We start from the raw sequence: 16,339 nt of genomic DNA, 5'->3' as shown, positions 1-16,339 counted from the left end.
TTTTGGTTCATTTTTTCCTAACCAAAAGAGAAGAGCAAAGAGAAGAACTGATAAGAAAAGATGGCTTTTGCAACCAACAGTTGAACTAGGAATACTTTTTCAGTTGCCTTTTTGTTTAAGTCAATTATATGGGTTGTTTTTTAATTGGCATTAATTTTGTAATCTTTTGTCAATGTTGTCGTATATTTATATTTAGCTCGCGTCGCGTGTTTTATTGTGGTTTTGTTTATTTACTTTTTCGGCTGAGGAAAAATAAATAATTAAACCGAAATGATGACGCTCTCTGCCGACGGTGGCAGAAGTGCACTCACACATAAGACAGCGCAGACACACAAGCACACACACACACATATACTGATAAAACAAAACGAGCAGAAAAGGCATTGAGAGCAAAACAAAAATTTTCGTGGCGCGCAAGCAAAAAAAAAATTGGGAAAAAACACGAGCACATAAGCCTGTATCTGTGTGCTCACAGATACAGCTCACATACACACACACACGCACTCACGCAAGTGCAAAAATTGTAGCAAAGGAACAACCAAAATGTTCTAGCATAACTGTTCGGGTTTCATACCCCCTGCCTCCAACTACCCCCCTCTGCCCAAACCCCTCGAAACCCACCTACCATCCGCCACCTCCCCTTTATCCTCTTCTTCGTCTTCTCTCCTTCTTCGTCCTATTCGAATTCGCATTGTTGTTGCCAGGCGGAAATAATGTGTATGCCAGAAAGCAATTGCAATATTCGAAAATGGGTGATATAGGGGTAAACAGGGTGAACTAATATTTCAATTCGCAGATCCAAAATTTTAACAATAATATTCTTATCTATGTAAGCTCACACAAATCACCGCTAAATGAGTTGTTCATTAAACAGTTATTACAACGATCGTGAGAGTATAAAGTTTAAGTTTGATCCAAATGGTGAGACGATTTTTTTCGATCCAGTGATATCATATATATATCATATATCATACTTATGCATGTGTGGCATTATCGAATTATAATTAATGCCCGCGAAATGAGTCAACTGAGTGATAAGTTCCACAGTCTTCTTAAATCTTTTCCGCCGTGTCATGCACATTTTTTTCAGATTCTCTCATCGGTATTTTCTGACTCAGTCTATCATCAACTACACCATCAAAATGATTCAAAGAATCTATAGAAATTAAATAAATATTTAAGTTTTAGTAATTTTTCTTGAAAGTTCTAATGAATGGATGTTGTGCAGATAAATTAAAAATCGTATACACTTGGTCACACTAAAAATGGGTTTTTTGCAAAATCGATACCATTTTTGAATTCTTTACACAGATCTAAGGATTCGTCGCATAATGTATATTTAATTAAACAACAAATTAGCAACCCCTAGATACAAGTTTTCCCTTCTGCCGCCTTTGGCATTTTATTTTTATAAATTAAACGAAGAAACAGAAGGGGGCGCGAAACAATATAAACGTCAAATGGAATTGGGGAAATCGGGGAGCATGTGCAAATGAGTGCATGAATAAATGATGCAGAATGGAATGAGGGGAAATTGAGTGGGAAGCAACGTGCCAAAGGAGAAAAACACTTTTGCTATAATAATATGAAAAAAGAAAAGAAAAAATACGAATATACGTATGTATAGATGTGTGTACTTTCTGCCATCTGAAAATGAAATGGTAAACTGTAGGCATCACAGTGGCGACTCAAGTCGACTTCAAGACTTGGTGTCTTCGCTATATAGGTCTGTGTACATTTATTTATATACGTATATATATATATATATGATATATGAATATATATATATATATATATAAGCTCTTGTATATCTGCTGTATATCTGTATATATGCAGTATTCACGTATCTGTTTGGACGCAGCAACAACAATCGCCTTGTGTACATAATGTGTATCTGTATCTAAACAAGCGACACGAAAAAAAGTGGAGAGGAGGAAGAGGCGAAGAGCTTCAACCATTGAACCGGTTGAAGTCATATTTGCCACCGTACAAGTCGGTGCCCAAGAAAAAGAACATCCCAGCTAGCAACACCACTAGGGAACACCAGAGACACCATCAACTCCAGCGATAAGCCTCGAAAATGTCGACAGCCGAAAGTCTAGCCATAGAAACGACGTACACTTAATTTTCTACATATTAAAAGCCCAACTGTTATCCAACGTTTTAGAAACTATGTACATATGTATATGCATCTAAAACTCAAATGTTATACTATCAAATATTATGGTATATAATTAAATTATTTAATGTCAATCAGTGTATCTCATAGTCAGCTGACCACTTCACTTCCTTCTGTTTACATTGTATGTATTAGGTATCCTAACCCAATTTTATCGATAATTCCCGAGAATGAAACAAGAGCGTTTATTAAATAGAGCGACAACACAACAGTTGTTCCTTGTGTTGACTTCAATCTCAAACAGAAAAAAAATTATGTATACACCAGCGAATCGGTGGTTTATGCCTGACATATGTGCTATGTACTTGGGTGCGTGCGGATATATTGACGCATAAATATATAATGTACAAACACTCCAAATACATGTATATATTTATGGGTCTCTGTGTAGATGTACTCTAAGGCAGCGACAAATTTCGGCTGTGTTTGGGTTTTATTATTTTTGTGTCCATCGGTCGCTCGATTAAACCCCTCCTCACACCCCACACCCCACACCAAACAACCACACACCTTTCTGATAATTTCTCGCTCATTTTGCGCCGAGTTTCGGACGCGAGTCAACTTCGAAATTGGTCTCGGGGATTCGACTTCGAGTCTTGCCACGAAGGCTGCCAAACAAAAAAAAAAAAAAAAAATAAAAATAAATAAATAAACATAATGGAAAAAATATAAAGAGACAAAGTCGGCGACGGAGGGAAAAGACCAAGCATTGAATTTAGTTCAAATACCAACGGCACACAACCGACCCCTTCCCCCATCGCCCGTCCACCACTGACTTTTTGAAAGCCCCTTCTCGCCCCGCCCCACCCCCTTGTTGAACGACGGCCCTGCCCCGGCAGCCCCCACCCCCTCCCCCTCTCCCCTTTGTGTGTATCCCAAGTTGTGTGTATTAATTCTAATAAGAAGGAAAAAGCGTCTGCAGCATGAATATATTCAGCACAACTTACAGTGGACTCGCCACCACTTTGTTCAAGTTGAATTTGTTCGTTGTGTTCAATATATTCAATTATGTTAGTCAGTCTTAAGTTCTTAAAGTGTATTCATTAACATATGAAATACTTTCCTCATTGGCCGTTTAACTCAAAATTACTATTAGCGAGTGGCCACTGTACCGTTGACAGGCCGACTGTGTGTTTGTGGCCTAGCTGCTTTTTCTGTTGAAGTTGAGCCGTTGCTTCGGTGGCTATCTCGTTGGGTTTTAGCCGTCTTTTTGCTTCTCTTGCTTTAATGTTGTTGTTGGCAGACGGTTGACAACAATGCTGATGCACCACCAACAACAACAACAGTAACTACTATAACAATTACAGTAGTGTGTGTGTTTGTGTGTGTGTGTGTGTGTGGGGGGGGGGGGGGTAAACAAGAAGTTGGCTTTAAAGCAAGCGCTACTTGGCCATGTTAATTGAGGGGGCAATATCAATTTCTGTGTGTGTATCCATCAGATTCGCGAGATACTTTTGCGAGTCGAGATCGCCGAACCGTTATCTCTGGCGCCGAGCAACAGCAACAATAAAAATTGGAGAAAAATACGTGATTTGTTCGAGACATGCTTGCCAGATAATAGATACACAGATACGCGACATACAGATACGCGATATATGTATGTACAGATACAATTTACATATAAACAACTTTTTTTTGTGCAAAAAAATAGCACAAAGTGTATACACAAAGCACATGATGATGAAAATGCATGGGAGGAGGGGTTGGGTGATGAAAAATAAAAATAAAGAAGAAAGGCAAAAAAGGCAAGCAGCACCAAAGCTTTGAAAAAATTCCATTTTTGCTGCCTATTTGTTCGTGATTTTCGCCAGTTCTCGGGCATTTTCTTTTCCTATGCGGAAAAAAGGGTTTTCCATTCCTTTTCGATGTACAAATTTATTTTAACTTAATATCCCTTGTTTATTTTTTTTTGTCAGCGCAGGGAAAGTAGACAGGAAATTTGCGTCCTTTGTGGACAGGATAAACTCACAGATTTTTTTTCTATTTTCCCCGAGGAAAATGTATCTCAATTCGTAATTATAGATTATGATTTTCATTTTTGTTGTAGACAAAATTATTTTGTATACAATCTGTATAATATCTATGAGAAACCAAAATAGGAATTGAAACTATTATCCCTGCCGTTCAATAAAATTCAAAATCACTTCTTTCGAATAATGGTAAACATCCCCAAAAATGTGGCCCACATTTATTATTGGTAACTTTTTTTGCCTACACTATTGAATGTTTCCGTTCATTTTGCTTTGCATCTTATTTTTTTCGTTTAATTCAATATTTTAGATCAACTGCATTTGGCCGGAACCGGTGGCACTCACACAAAAAGCACACGAAAACAAAAATAGAGCGGTCTAAGACGTTTAGACTTGTTCTTACTTAAACAATTTGAATTGTTTAAATAAAGTGAAACATGCACTAGGTACACAGGAAAAAAAAGCACAACGCGTTTGGATATTTTATGATGTTAATTTGTTTTTGTTTGTTTCTTCTTTCAGCACATAGCCGTGTTACATATGTATGTGTGTTCTCCCCTTTATTTTCATTCGATTAGATTGTTGCTATTCATTTTATTTGGTTTGGCACTTGGAAATTGCATTTGTGCATTTTGCTTGTTACTGCTGATATTTGTTGTTGTTTTTTCGTTACCGTTTTGATTTTGATGGCGTTTGAATTGCGACTGAAACCGAAACTGAATTGATGCTGCACGTCTCTCTGTCCCTCTCCCTGTCGCCCTGTCGCTCTCTCTATATATCTCTCTCTCTTTCCCTCCCTCTCTCATCCTCTCTCTCGCTCGCTCGCTCTTCGTCTTTGTCCCTGTCTCTCACCCCCTCTGCCGACGTCAACGTCGACGGCGACGTCAGCGCTCGCTTTGCATGCTGCCATGGATGGCGATGTGTGCAGAGGGGTGGGCGGGATGCGGGTGGGTGGACGTGGGGGAGGTGGTTGGTTTCCACTTCGCCTAGCAGCATTTTCAATTTAAACGCACTCTCGCACACACACCAGCGCACACGCACACCCACACTAACGCACAAGTGCAGCGACGTCAACTTAGCTAAAAACTTCGAAATGCGTAAGCTACGCCGACTGCGCTGCCCACGCTGACGTCGTGGCCCATTCGCGCACACACACTTTTTTTTCGCAAACTGTTTGCTTTTTTCTTCGTGCAGGTCCGGGCCAAACAGCAGCGGTCAAGAGCGTATGGCCACCATATCCACTTAGTGTTTTTTTTGTTTTGCTTTGTAAACGTATGATTTGTACTTATATCATCATCTGTTTGTTTTATATCATTTTGTATATATATTGTAATATTTGAAATGAAATAGCATAAACAAGCTTAATCATTAGATGATATTATTCATTGAATTTAAATATTACAGAGGTAAAAACAAAGCCATTTAAATTGCATTCTTTCGCTCAAGGAATATACATAATACAGCTGTTGCGATTATCTTTTCTTGCCCCCCGGCGTGTGCCCATGTTAACCCTCCAAACACGAGACTTAACTCACTAAATTCGCATCGTTTTCAGCCAGTTCAGTTTTCGTCGCCAGGTTCGCGGCCTCATCGTGGTTACTCCACCACCACACACACACACACCCCACTCGACACCTGCTCTTTAGCACCCCTTTTGGCATCCGTCTTGGCCATATACCCCGATCCACGTCCCCCCCCCCATCTCATCCATCCGCTTGACTCGCTCTTCAGCCGAGAAGAGGCAGAACAAGGTGGCAACAATTGCGTTGCAGCCCAGGGACTGCATAGATACATTTATTCGCCTGGTACACAGCGCGAATCTCGGAATCTCGACTCGACTGGACGGGATTCCATCATAAAAGGTAAATCGCAGGCTAGTTACTGCCAAGTTAGCCTTGTTATGAGTGACAGGTGATGTGATTTGCATCATAGAACAATGGATAGTAATCATTATCATAGTACAAATTTACTTAATTTATGATTTAATTTGACTTTCAGGGCGCGATGTATTTTAGATATATATTTAAATATCTGAATCAGAAGAAGAGTTAAGAGCTCTTCAAGCATAGTCGGTTTAGGTCTATAATACTCTATGCCCTATGTCTACCCCAAAAAGTAGGGCATGAAATTGGTCTTCCAATTAGGAGTTATTAGGTTAGCTCACTCCGTCGGAGTTCGCTGCCTCCGGTGGCCGGACGACCATCCAAGATTCCATCATGCCATTCCGTCACTTTCGAGGGTAATTGAAGGAGCAGGGGCACACTGTCGGCGTTGCTCTTTGGCCATCTACAGCTGGGCGGCAGCCAGAGAAAGGGGGTGCGAGCAGAGCACGTACACACAGGACACAAGTCGTCCTTTTTGTCGGCCGAGGTCCGGGTCCGGGTCCTCTGCTTTGTTTTAGCCAACAGCCTGTGCCTCTGCTGCTGCTGCTGCTGTTGCTGCTGCTCTTGCTCTTGCTCTTGCTGCTTGTCGATGATGAAGTGGCCGACAACGACAACCACGAGACGACGCAACAACAGCAATAACAGCATCATCAGGGGCAGCAGCACGGCAGCAACGTCGTCGCATCCCAATCGCGGCATGCGTCGTTTTATAGATGGGATTGTGTGTATATATCTCGAGTCCCCTCCTCTCCCCTTTGGACCACTCTCTCCAACGGATATACATATATACATATACACCATAGATTTGTGTGTTGTGCGCGGCGCATAATATTCCGCACGCACATACAACAACAACAACAACAACAACAACAGAGGCAGCAGCAACAGCAGCAAGATGTTGCTGCTGTGGCAGCAACACCAACAGAAACGCACGGCAGCAACAACGGCGGCAACAAGCGCACATTAAGTGTAGCAAAATGGACTGCAAAACTTGTGTACAGTACTCGTGGCATATGTACACAATATACGAATACGCATATGTATATGTATAATGTACAATGGGGCATACCTTCTCACATACATACACACATGCCCCCGCACCCGGCACATGGGCCAAAAATCGAAGGTGGCAGCGTTAGTGCTCACATTTTCAGAGGTCGGTGTTTCGGCTAATTATAATGCCAAGACAGTCGATGAAGATGCCAGCAAGAAGTGGTGTGGACATAGCCAATGCATATTCACAAGTATTTTGGGTAGTATAATAAAAATGACATCGCTAACCGTAAGTTAGCCAATAGCTGCTACGAGTACCAACTCGGTTAGCCCAAATAATTGGAAACAAACTTGGAGATATCTTGGAGTGATATAGTAATTTCTACGTAGCACCTGTATCTATAAGTGCCCTTCACGCTAAAGAGACTTAAAGAAAATATAAATTGCATTGCGTATCTTTATTGGGCAATTCCAAGGAAGAGCAAAGAGCAAAGTACGTCAAGAAAGGGTTACCACCAGCCAGCAGCTAAGTGAGACAGAGGCTGGCCAGAGGGAGAGAGAGCTATAGTTGCCAACTGCAGTCAGCCAACAGTAACCAGTTTTGCAATGGTGCTGCAGTAGCAGCAACAGCAGCAACAGCAGCACCAGCAACATGGAATCGAACAATCGTCAAATACACAAAATCCACTTTGCAAATCATCAGAAATGGCGCTACGGGCCCGGGTAACAAAATCCGGATCCGAGGTCTCCCCGGGCCCAGCCTGGGTCAAAAATGGCTCGGATCGAAGGGGACGAGAATGGGGTGTCGTCCACATACGCGTGCAACATGCAACTTGAGAGCTTTTCCAGCTCCACATCAGAGACATATTCCAGTGTGAAAATGAAAATGCAGCAAGAAAATCCTACGGTGTGCTTTCCATGTTCCAGCACAGTACAAAAAACAAAAAAAAATGCAGCAGCACTAGCAGAAAGGAAAGGAAAACACACAGAATTATATATACACATACACGCACACACTTAGCCAGCCACCACGCCCACTTTGCTACGCCCACGCCTCTGCACCGAATAAAATTGCATTGGAAAATCGGCAAAGTCCCCAGAACTGGAAAATATCTGCAGCTCTACGTATAAATGTGTGTGATGGTATGGATTTTTTTTTGGGATGGGTACTGTTTGTTGGTGGGAGCGGTGGGGTTAAAAGGTAACAACGCCGAAGCTCAAACCGAAAGTAAAGTGAGGCCGAAAAAAAAATGAAAGATAGACAACAACTGGCACACACCAAAAAAGCTTCAGAAACCGACGAGTAAATGTGTCAGGTAATACAAATTCACATGCAAACAGTGGGAATGATTATTTTACACTGCGAGTAAAAGTAAAATGAGATGGTAATGAATATATTTATATATTATATATACCATATATTTATTTCATACCATTTTCCATTAAACAAATATTGTTAGAGAAAATTATCTTTGATGGGATATCCCCTTAATGCATTTTATGAATAACATGATTCTGACTTATGTGAAAACTTTGCCATCCGATTATTTGGAATAAGTGTAAAATACGGCCGCCTTCCATTTAATCAGCGAGTGCCATAACAAAAATGTTAGAGCCGAGAGCTTTAATGCCCAGATGGGGAAAAGTAAAGGGGAAAAGTAAAGGGAAAAAGCGGAAAAATCCAAAACGAATAAAGTGGAAAGAGTCAAAAGAATATTTGAAGGAAAATAAGAACCTTACGAAAAGAAAATAAAACTAAAAATATGTAATAAATTAATAAGGAAAAACAATAGAAAAAAAACAAGAAGCGCGAAGTTTGTACAGAGTTAGCACATCAAACACGCGAACAACTTGCAACAAGTTTGAAGTCGCAGCTAAAAATAAAATCGAAAAACCGAGCCAAAAGAGATGTCCCGATGTAGTCCGCTCTCTTTCGCCCATTGCTCTTTCTCGCTCTTCTGCTCTCTCGAAAGAATAAAAAATAAAAGGTGATACGACAGTGATTACGCGATTTTCCATAATAAATGTTGTGGTAAAGGCGACCTTCCGGTTATGGCAGCCGCACCACCACATATACCCACACGAAGCTCAAACACACACATGCATGGGCACGAACACACAAACACACGACGAGCACTTGTTCGGATTGCCGACAACGTAAAACAACACTACAACACGACGACCTTCCGTGCTCCCTCGCAACAAGCCTTCCTCCCTCTCCGCACCTATCAACAACCCACAGCAACCATCACACTCACGACCCCTATCAAACTGCAGACACTCTCTCTAGCGGAAAATGTCGGTAAACAGTGCAACCGGTTTTTTTGCACGCACATGGGAAAAATAAGGAAACATCACCATAAGCACAGTGGGGCAAGGTAGCAAAAACATAGCATACTTATCGGGATATTTAGGTTTCCTAAAACATAGTTTCTCGATGATATGATCCAAGTCCATAGTTTTTCTTAATTATAAATTAACTAAATAATTATTTTATTGGAAAGCATTCATTTTTATCAACTTGCTCTGTGCCCAGAACACAAACTTTTAAGAAAAATAAATATATTCTATAATTTTATTTACTATTTTTTTTTTTAATATTTTCCTTTTAATAGAATCGTTATTGCACCATAAATATTATTAAGAAAACTGAATAAATAGAGTAGTTTTATTTAAAGTCCACAAAAATAATACCTTTTCCCACTGTGCTGTTTCAGCAATGTCGTCACAAAAGCTCGACTGCTACCCTACCCCCTTTAATCAACACGCCTCTGCACCATCCCCTGGAAATGTTGTCGGTGGCCGCCTATGGCTCGTTTTACTAGGCTAATCATGTGTTCTGGTTGTCGGATTTGTGTGAGAGCCTCCAACTTTGCTGTCGGTTCGTGTCTGTGCGGGCTGTGTGTGCTGTGTGTGCTATGCGAGTGTGTGCTGGTGTGAGTGCGGGTAGCATTGGTATTGGTGCTTTGCGCTGCCGTATGCTTGAGCATTCCCATTCATTCAACGCTCAACGGTTGGGTCGCATTGGAGGCGCGCGCATGTTGAATTCAGTTGAGAGCCTTGCGATTTTGTTGGTCCGTTTTACTTTTCGATTTTTTGCTTTTGCGGCTTTTTTCGCGGAGTTTTGATACCTATTAGCCGAAACTACAAATGTTGGGTATATATCCGTTCAAGGAATAAATTATACAAGCATTTAAAACAACCATTTAGTCAGTAGAATTTGAGAACACGTATGCAAAAAAACATTTTTTTACTGAAGTCATAGGGTATCACCATATTCGTTATTCCCTGTGCTATTTATTTCCTGTATAGGAAACATTTCACACGCTGCTTTTTGCCAAGCACTTGACTGTTGAGTGGCTGTTGTTGTTGTGGTACGTAGTCCCAATTGTTGTTGTAGCTGGTGTTGTTGTTGTTGAAAACGTTGGGGTTCGTTGCCGTTGTAGTCGGTGTAGATGCTGTTGTTTTTGTGCTCTTGTTTCTGTCGTTGTTGTTTCCTTCTGGGTGTATTAGTGTAGCCCCCATTCGATATTGCTCTGTTGCCAGTCGCTCGCGTGTGTTCTGTTATCAACTTCAGTTCAGTTGCTGGCTGGCTGCAAGGCACGACGCTTGCACGTCGTCTGTCTGCCAGAAGTCTGCTGCCCGGGCTATAATATCGTGTATATGGGGTGGGCAGTGGGGAGGGCGGCTATGCCCACTGTACCTCTTACCGGGGTAATCGGTTTGAGTTCATTTTCATTTAAATGGAATTAAATATGGTAAATGATGAAATCAAGGCGACCAAGAGAGACAGCAGCTGTCGTGTGTGTGGTGAGGTTTACAAACGTATATCCCCTATTGTATATAAACATACACCACATTATACGTTGATATAGAGATGTTTTTGTGTGTGGTGAAGGTGAGTGCGACGACAGACCGACAGCCGACAAGCGACCGATGCGAAGAATTCCATTTCCAGACCGTCTCAAATTTTTGCACTCTTTTGAAGGGGCACATTTGTAATCCATATAATAAATAAATAATTCTTCAAGGGGCAGCCAGGCGGTCAGGCATTATGGAGATGGGTTTTATGGGTACGGTTTGGTATGCGCGCGGTAGTATAGTTAGTAACAGAATCTCATCGAAAATCGAGATTCGATATTCGAGGGAAAGAACAGGCGCCCATAATGTGAAGACAGCGTCCGAAGCAACGAGACGGGAGAGCAGTCATGTCGACTGTGTGGAGAGGGAATGAGAGCGGTAAAAAAAATCGATAAACTTGCTGATAAGCAGTGCAATAAAAAAAACAGCAGCAGAACAGAGAACAAATTAAAACCAGACAAACAACCACCGCTCACAATAGAAATAGGAAGCGTCGTCATCCACCGCACTCAGCTGCATCCGTGGCGGATACGTGTTTTCTACCTGACGCGCGCGTCTAACCGCCAATTTAACAGGCAAACAGCGAGTGAACAGGAGAACCGAAGAGCGAACGAAATGTTGACCGCAACGAAACACTCGCCGGTTGTGGGATGTGGGCCAGCGAGCGAGCGAGACAGACGACGATAGAAAAAGAGAGCGACTAGCAGCAGGGTTGCCAAAGGCCTCACAAAATGCATGCCAAAAGCAGTGTAATAAAAAATCTATCTTGATTAAAACTAAGATGTATATATACCAAATACGTGTCTTTAACTTTTTTCCAATTTCGCTAAGACATTTTTTTAACATGTCTTAACAACCCTGTACACTCCTACGCCTACACTCATGTTCGCTCTCTGATTCTCCCACCTCAAACACTGTTATAATTTGTTTGGAGAGGTTTCCCCTCTCTGACGATACCGCATTCTGTCTTGTTTGCACCGTGGCCGGGTTTTGGATTCCGTTAGGAGTACGTCGTAAGCTCTTAATGACAAATGTTGGTGGGGCAAATTAAACTCTTTATGTTTTGTCCGATTCGGTATTTTATTTTGTCGGCTTACAATTAATCTCCAGCGCGAAAATCTGCTAATATTTGCCTACGCCCGATTTATGAGCAAATACCTATGGTATTTGTTGTATGGAGCAAATGCGAAATACCGGGTGTCAAGAAATCGACAGCAGGCGAATATCTACCAAAAAATTTCAAAAATTCCACCGAGCAGCGAGTGAAAATATAAAAACAAGACTATGACGATGATGAGCAAACTTTTATATGGCTAATATGCAAGGAAATATTTTTACCAAATTAGAAATGATTAGCCGTAGAAGAAAATTTATTATATTATTACCCCATCAAATACACAACGGATTTGTGTGTAAATCATGTTAATTGGCTTGCCAAAAGGAAAATAACTTGTATCTGCTATGATACTGTGTAGCATTTGGTGTCTGTTCCATAAATCTGACAAATAAACTGAAAAAGCTATAGCAATTTCAGTAATTTTTATACCATAATACCCTTTTAAAATATACAGAATGTGTATGTTATGTTGGTAATACAAAATTTTCATTTTTTTTTACTTTATGTTGCCTAAATGGGTAATATTTTTGGGTGTAACAATAATAGATTGCCCTTTCGCAACACTAGATTTGTGCACTGTGAGGACCCAAGTCGCATCGGGCAAATTAGCGCCCCCCAGCGGCCAGTAAAAACAATCTACTCTTCTGTGTATTACTATCTCCCTCGAATTGTTTTTTGTTTTTTTTCTGTTAAAGTTTGTTGCGGTTATTCGCATTAGGCTCTACGTTTTACTTTTACGTTTTGGCGAGTCGACGCGTCGCACGTTTTAGCGTAGCTGCTGTTAAAAATACCAAAAAGAGATTTAGGAGAAAAAGAAAAGGCAAGCGCCGCTGCAATGACGCTGCAGTCTACAGAAAGTAACAGGCGCCCAGCGGCGGCAAGGAACGACAGACATCAGCTTGAAAAACGAGAAGCACACAGAGAGGAAAAAGCAGCGAGTCCGAATGACGCGCGCTCCGCTCTCACTATCTCTCTTTCAGTCGGTCTCACTGGTTCTCTCTCACTCTCTCTACTCGCTGGCTCTCTCGCGCATGTTTTGGCTTAGGAAGAAACTCCGGCTGTGGGAAAGGGATGCAGCATACTCAGTGTCTAATTATTAATTTCTGGCATAGAAATGAATGGGATTTTTGTTGGCGTCTTGATTTAATTTGTAGACTTGCCAGTGCAAACAATAAGATATTTAGGGTGATATTGGGCCTGGACCAAGGGGGTAACTACAATAACATTTTTATTGGAACAAATTTACGCTAAATGGCTACACCTGAAGAAAATTAAACAAACTTTAAAATTTGTTTAATTTAAAGTTACTTTCGGAACTAGTTTGTTAGTAAGTGTCTCTTTAGCGCCCACCCAAGTTTTATTTCTTATTGAGAGTTTTATTTAAGTTGACCTAGTTTAATGATCAAAAACAAATCATGGCAATTTAAATTAAAATTAAATCTAAACCAAATTTGTACTATTCCTTTAACTCATATAACACGTATTACATGTTATTATGTATCGATATAAATTCACTTTAAATAATGTTTGTTAAGATTTCAATATAACCTTCCTATAATTTCCCTTGCTGTTTGGCGTTTCTTGAATGTGGCCATGGTTTCCACTTTAATTCGCGCAGCTTATTGGTTAGTATATATGTATGTATGTATTTTTATTTGTTGCTATTAGCTCACCGATTTTCCCCCGACAATGCAGGTGCGCTGCAATAGGCCCAAATCGCTGGTATTACGTTTGCTGCGCATTCTCCGGCTGCTGATTTTTTCCTGCTTCTCGTTTTTCTCTTCAACAACTATTAACCACCGTACACACACATAACACACTGTTTTTTCACTTCTATTACTGAATTTGGAGTATGTATGTATTCGTATTCTTTTCTTGTTTGTTTGAATATTTAATCAGATAACTAAGTGGAAGTACACAGAAAAAAAAGAAAAGTTTTTCGAGCTGCAGTGAGTTTTTCTTTGCTACGCGCAACGAAAACCGAATCCCTGTCTAGTATTACTTCACTTTGTACCTTTCATCGCAACTTTCGTGATTTTTGGTTCTTCCACTGCGGTATTTGTTGTTATTTTCTGTTTTGTTATTTTTCGCTCTCAGAACTCGCGACGCACCGCCCGCTGAGATGAAAACCATCACTTCCGGAGGCGCTCCAAGTACTGAGGAATGTAGTAAATACGTGCGTCGGTATTGGTGAGCGCTGTCTGTGTGTGTCTGTGTGTGTGTGTGTGTGCTGCTCTGCCGACGAAAACGGAGCGGCGGCAGAACGGCGGCGACAGCAATAGAAAAGAAGCCAAAGCCAAAAGCACAAGAAAGAAAAAAAGCACGCAAAATAAAAGGAAAAGCTAGCGAATGGAGGGGTAAAGTGAAGAAATCCGGGGTGAGGCGTGAAAAGCGAGAAAAATGGGTAGAAAAGAGAGGGAAAGGACTTTGTTAATACATTCCCCAACTTTGGTCACAAAATCAGTTCCTAATGTGGGAATCACGTCGCCCAGCCAGTGAATGGTGAAGAAGAAGAAAAAGCACCACACTTATTTCACGACGTATTTATATAAATTTAAACTAAGATAACTGAAACGAGATAATTTTATTGTTTTGCAAATCATCTGAATTTGGTTTTAAATATTTTAAATGCATTTTTTTTAAATCTATATATTTTGTAAAATTGAGATGTAAAAATCTTTCTCTAGCTGTGTTAATGAAAGTACAAATTTTGGCATTTTTGTGTAGTCGCTACTATTCTTCTACCCGCTGTTCTTTTAAAGCGGTGAACTCTTTGTGCCCAGATTTACAGGCACGTCTCATCGCTATCCTATCTTTCCGTGGTCCTTTCATTGGAAAGTGCCAAGTGCCTGTCTCTATCTGCAACTGCAGTTTTCCTCCCTTTGCGGCTGCTGCTTTCCCTGCATTTTCGTTTGCCACCCAACTGGTTCTGTCAGTTGCGGGCAAAAGCAACTCTGTGACACAGTTTGGAAAGCTGATGTTGCACGTTGCGTGTTGCATGTTGCATGTTGCATGTTGCACACAAGCGGAAGTAATCGAACCGCAATCGAACAGCAGTCAATCACGATTTCAAGTCCGGTTAGATTTAGCTAGGTCAGTTTTTAAGACAAATGCGCTTAATATTTATGTAGCCAGGTAAATCACTCAACAACAAGATCAGAGGTTAAAGCGATTTCAAATTAGCAGGTATTTGAAGCTAGTTTTAAGTTCATGCTTATCAATTAACCCTAATTGGGTGGCAAATGAACTTCCGTTTTCAGTGTCTGTGTTTCATTTCGCATTGTGACCAAATCATTTATCACCCCATGAATCAAGAGAAGTACATTAGAAGAAAGCTTTTCCATTCTAAACACTTGTTGCTAGGCAATTACTTTTTTCATTCGAATTTAAAGCTTTTTGTTTTCAGTTGATATCTGTGATATGTATCTTTAAAATCATCATCTCTACAACAAGCTACTTCCCACTTTCCCACTTGTTGCAGGACTTCTCATTTTGTCTATCATCGTTCTAAGCACACACACACGCACAGCCACCTACATTTGTACACTCTCACTAAAACTTAGCAAGTAAAAGTTAATTTAGGGTTTTCAGCTTTCTTGTGTTTTAGAACAATTTTGGTAATTAATATTTACCAGCAGATTTCTGAGTATCATGTGGGCTCCCCTTTTGTTTTTGTTGTTTTGCGGCTTCCTTTGTCTTAAGGCGGCTTTTCCGGCAATTTTCGCTACTGCATGTTTCTGTGCGCGCTTGTCCGGTTGTGTCTTCAATGTGTGGGTGTAGTGTGAATGTGTTTGTGTGTGTGTTTCTTTGGGATACCGTTAACCCGACAACGACAAACGACAGCGAACGGTACCAACTTAAAGTGCCAACAACTTCTGGATGCGAGAAAGCCTTTCTCTCTCTCCAGAGACGCCTCTTCCTCTACTTCTTCTTCCTCGATGTGCCCCTCGACGAAAGAGATGGCGATAGTGGCCGTGAGACCGAGAGGGGGCTATCCGAGTGCTTGTGGCGCGAAAGAGAGGGACAAAGCAGCCTGACTGGGTAGTTGCTGAGTTATGGACACACACAAAATAGAATCAGCGCACAATTTTTGGCTCGTGACAACGGTAACGAACGCAAAACCGAAGTGCAATAACCACCCCACATTCCCCGCTAGCCCCCGTACACCCGATGCAACAAGAAGTGCAGAGAAAAGCGGGCTATAAATGGGGCCTTTCTAGGGTGTTGAAAGATGCAGGGGAAGGGGTAAAAAAATATATGTAGGTACCTTTTGCCGCAAACAAAAACATTTTAAAAAACGCAACCGCGAATCCGAAAAAATGGGTCCTCGAAAATA

At 41.0% G+C, this 16,339-nt stretch overlaps 1 protein-coding gene across 2 annotated transcripts in view; it reads right to left on the bottom strand.

Moving 5' to 3' along the window:
- LOC6612570 (neurogenic protein mastermind) overlaps positions 1 to 16,339 on the bottom strand; it is a 60,298-nt gene that overhangs the window by 24,798 nt on the left and 19,161 nt on the right. The window contains exon 1 of one of the 2 annotated variants that reach the window (XM_032725007.1): positions 13,677 to 13,804. The exons of the other annotated variant lie outside the window; for it this stretch is intronic. Coding sequence (XP_032580898.1) covers positions 13,677 to 13,745 — 69 coding nt within the window. The 5' untranslated portion in view covers positions 13,746 to 13,804. Of the gene's footprint in view, positions 1 to 13,676; positions 13,805 to 16,339 lie in introns of those variants that run through there. 2 annotated transcript variants of the gene reach the window in all.

The sequence above is a fragment of the Drosophila sechellia genome, chromosome X (assembly GCF_004382195.2).
Source record: "Drosophila sechellia strain sech25 chromosome X, ASM438219v1, whole genome shotgun sequence".
In the NCBI taxonomy this organism is placed as follows: Eukaryota; Metazoa; Arthropoda; class Insecta; order Diptera; family Drosophilidae; genus Drosophila; species Drosophila sechellia.
This window is presented reverse-complemented; position numbering and strand designations above follow the sequence as displayed.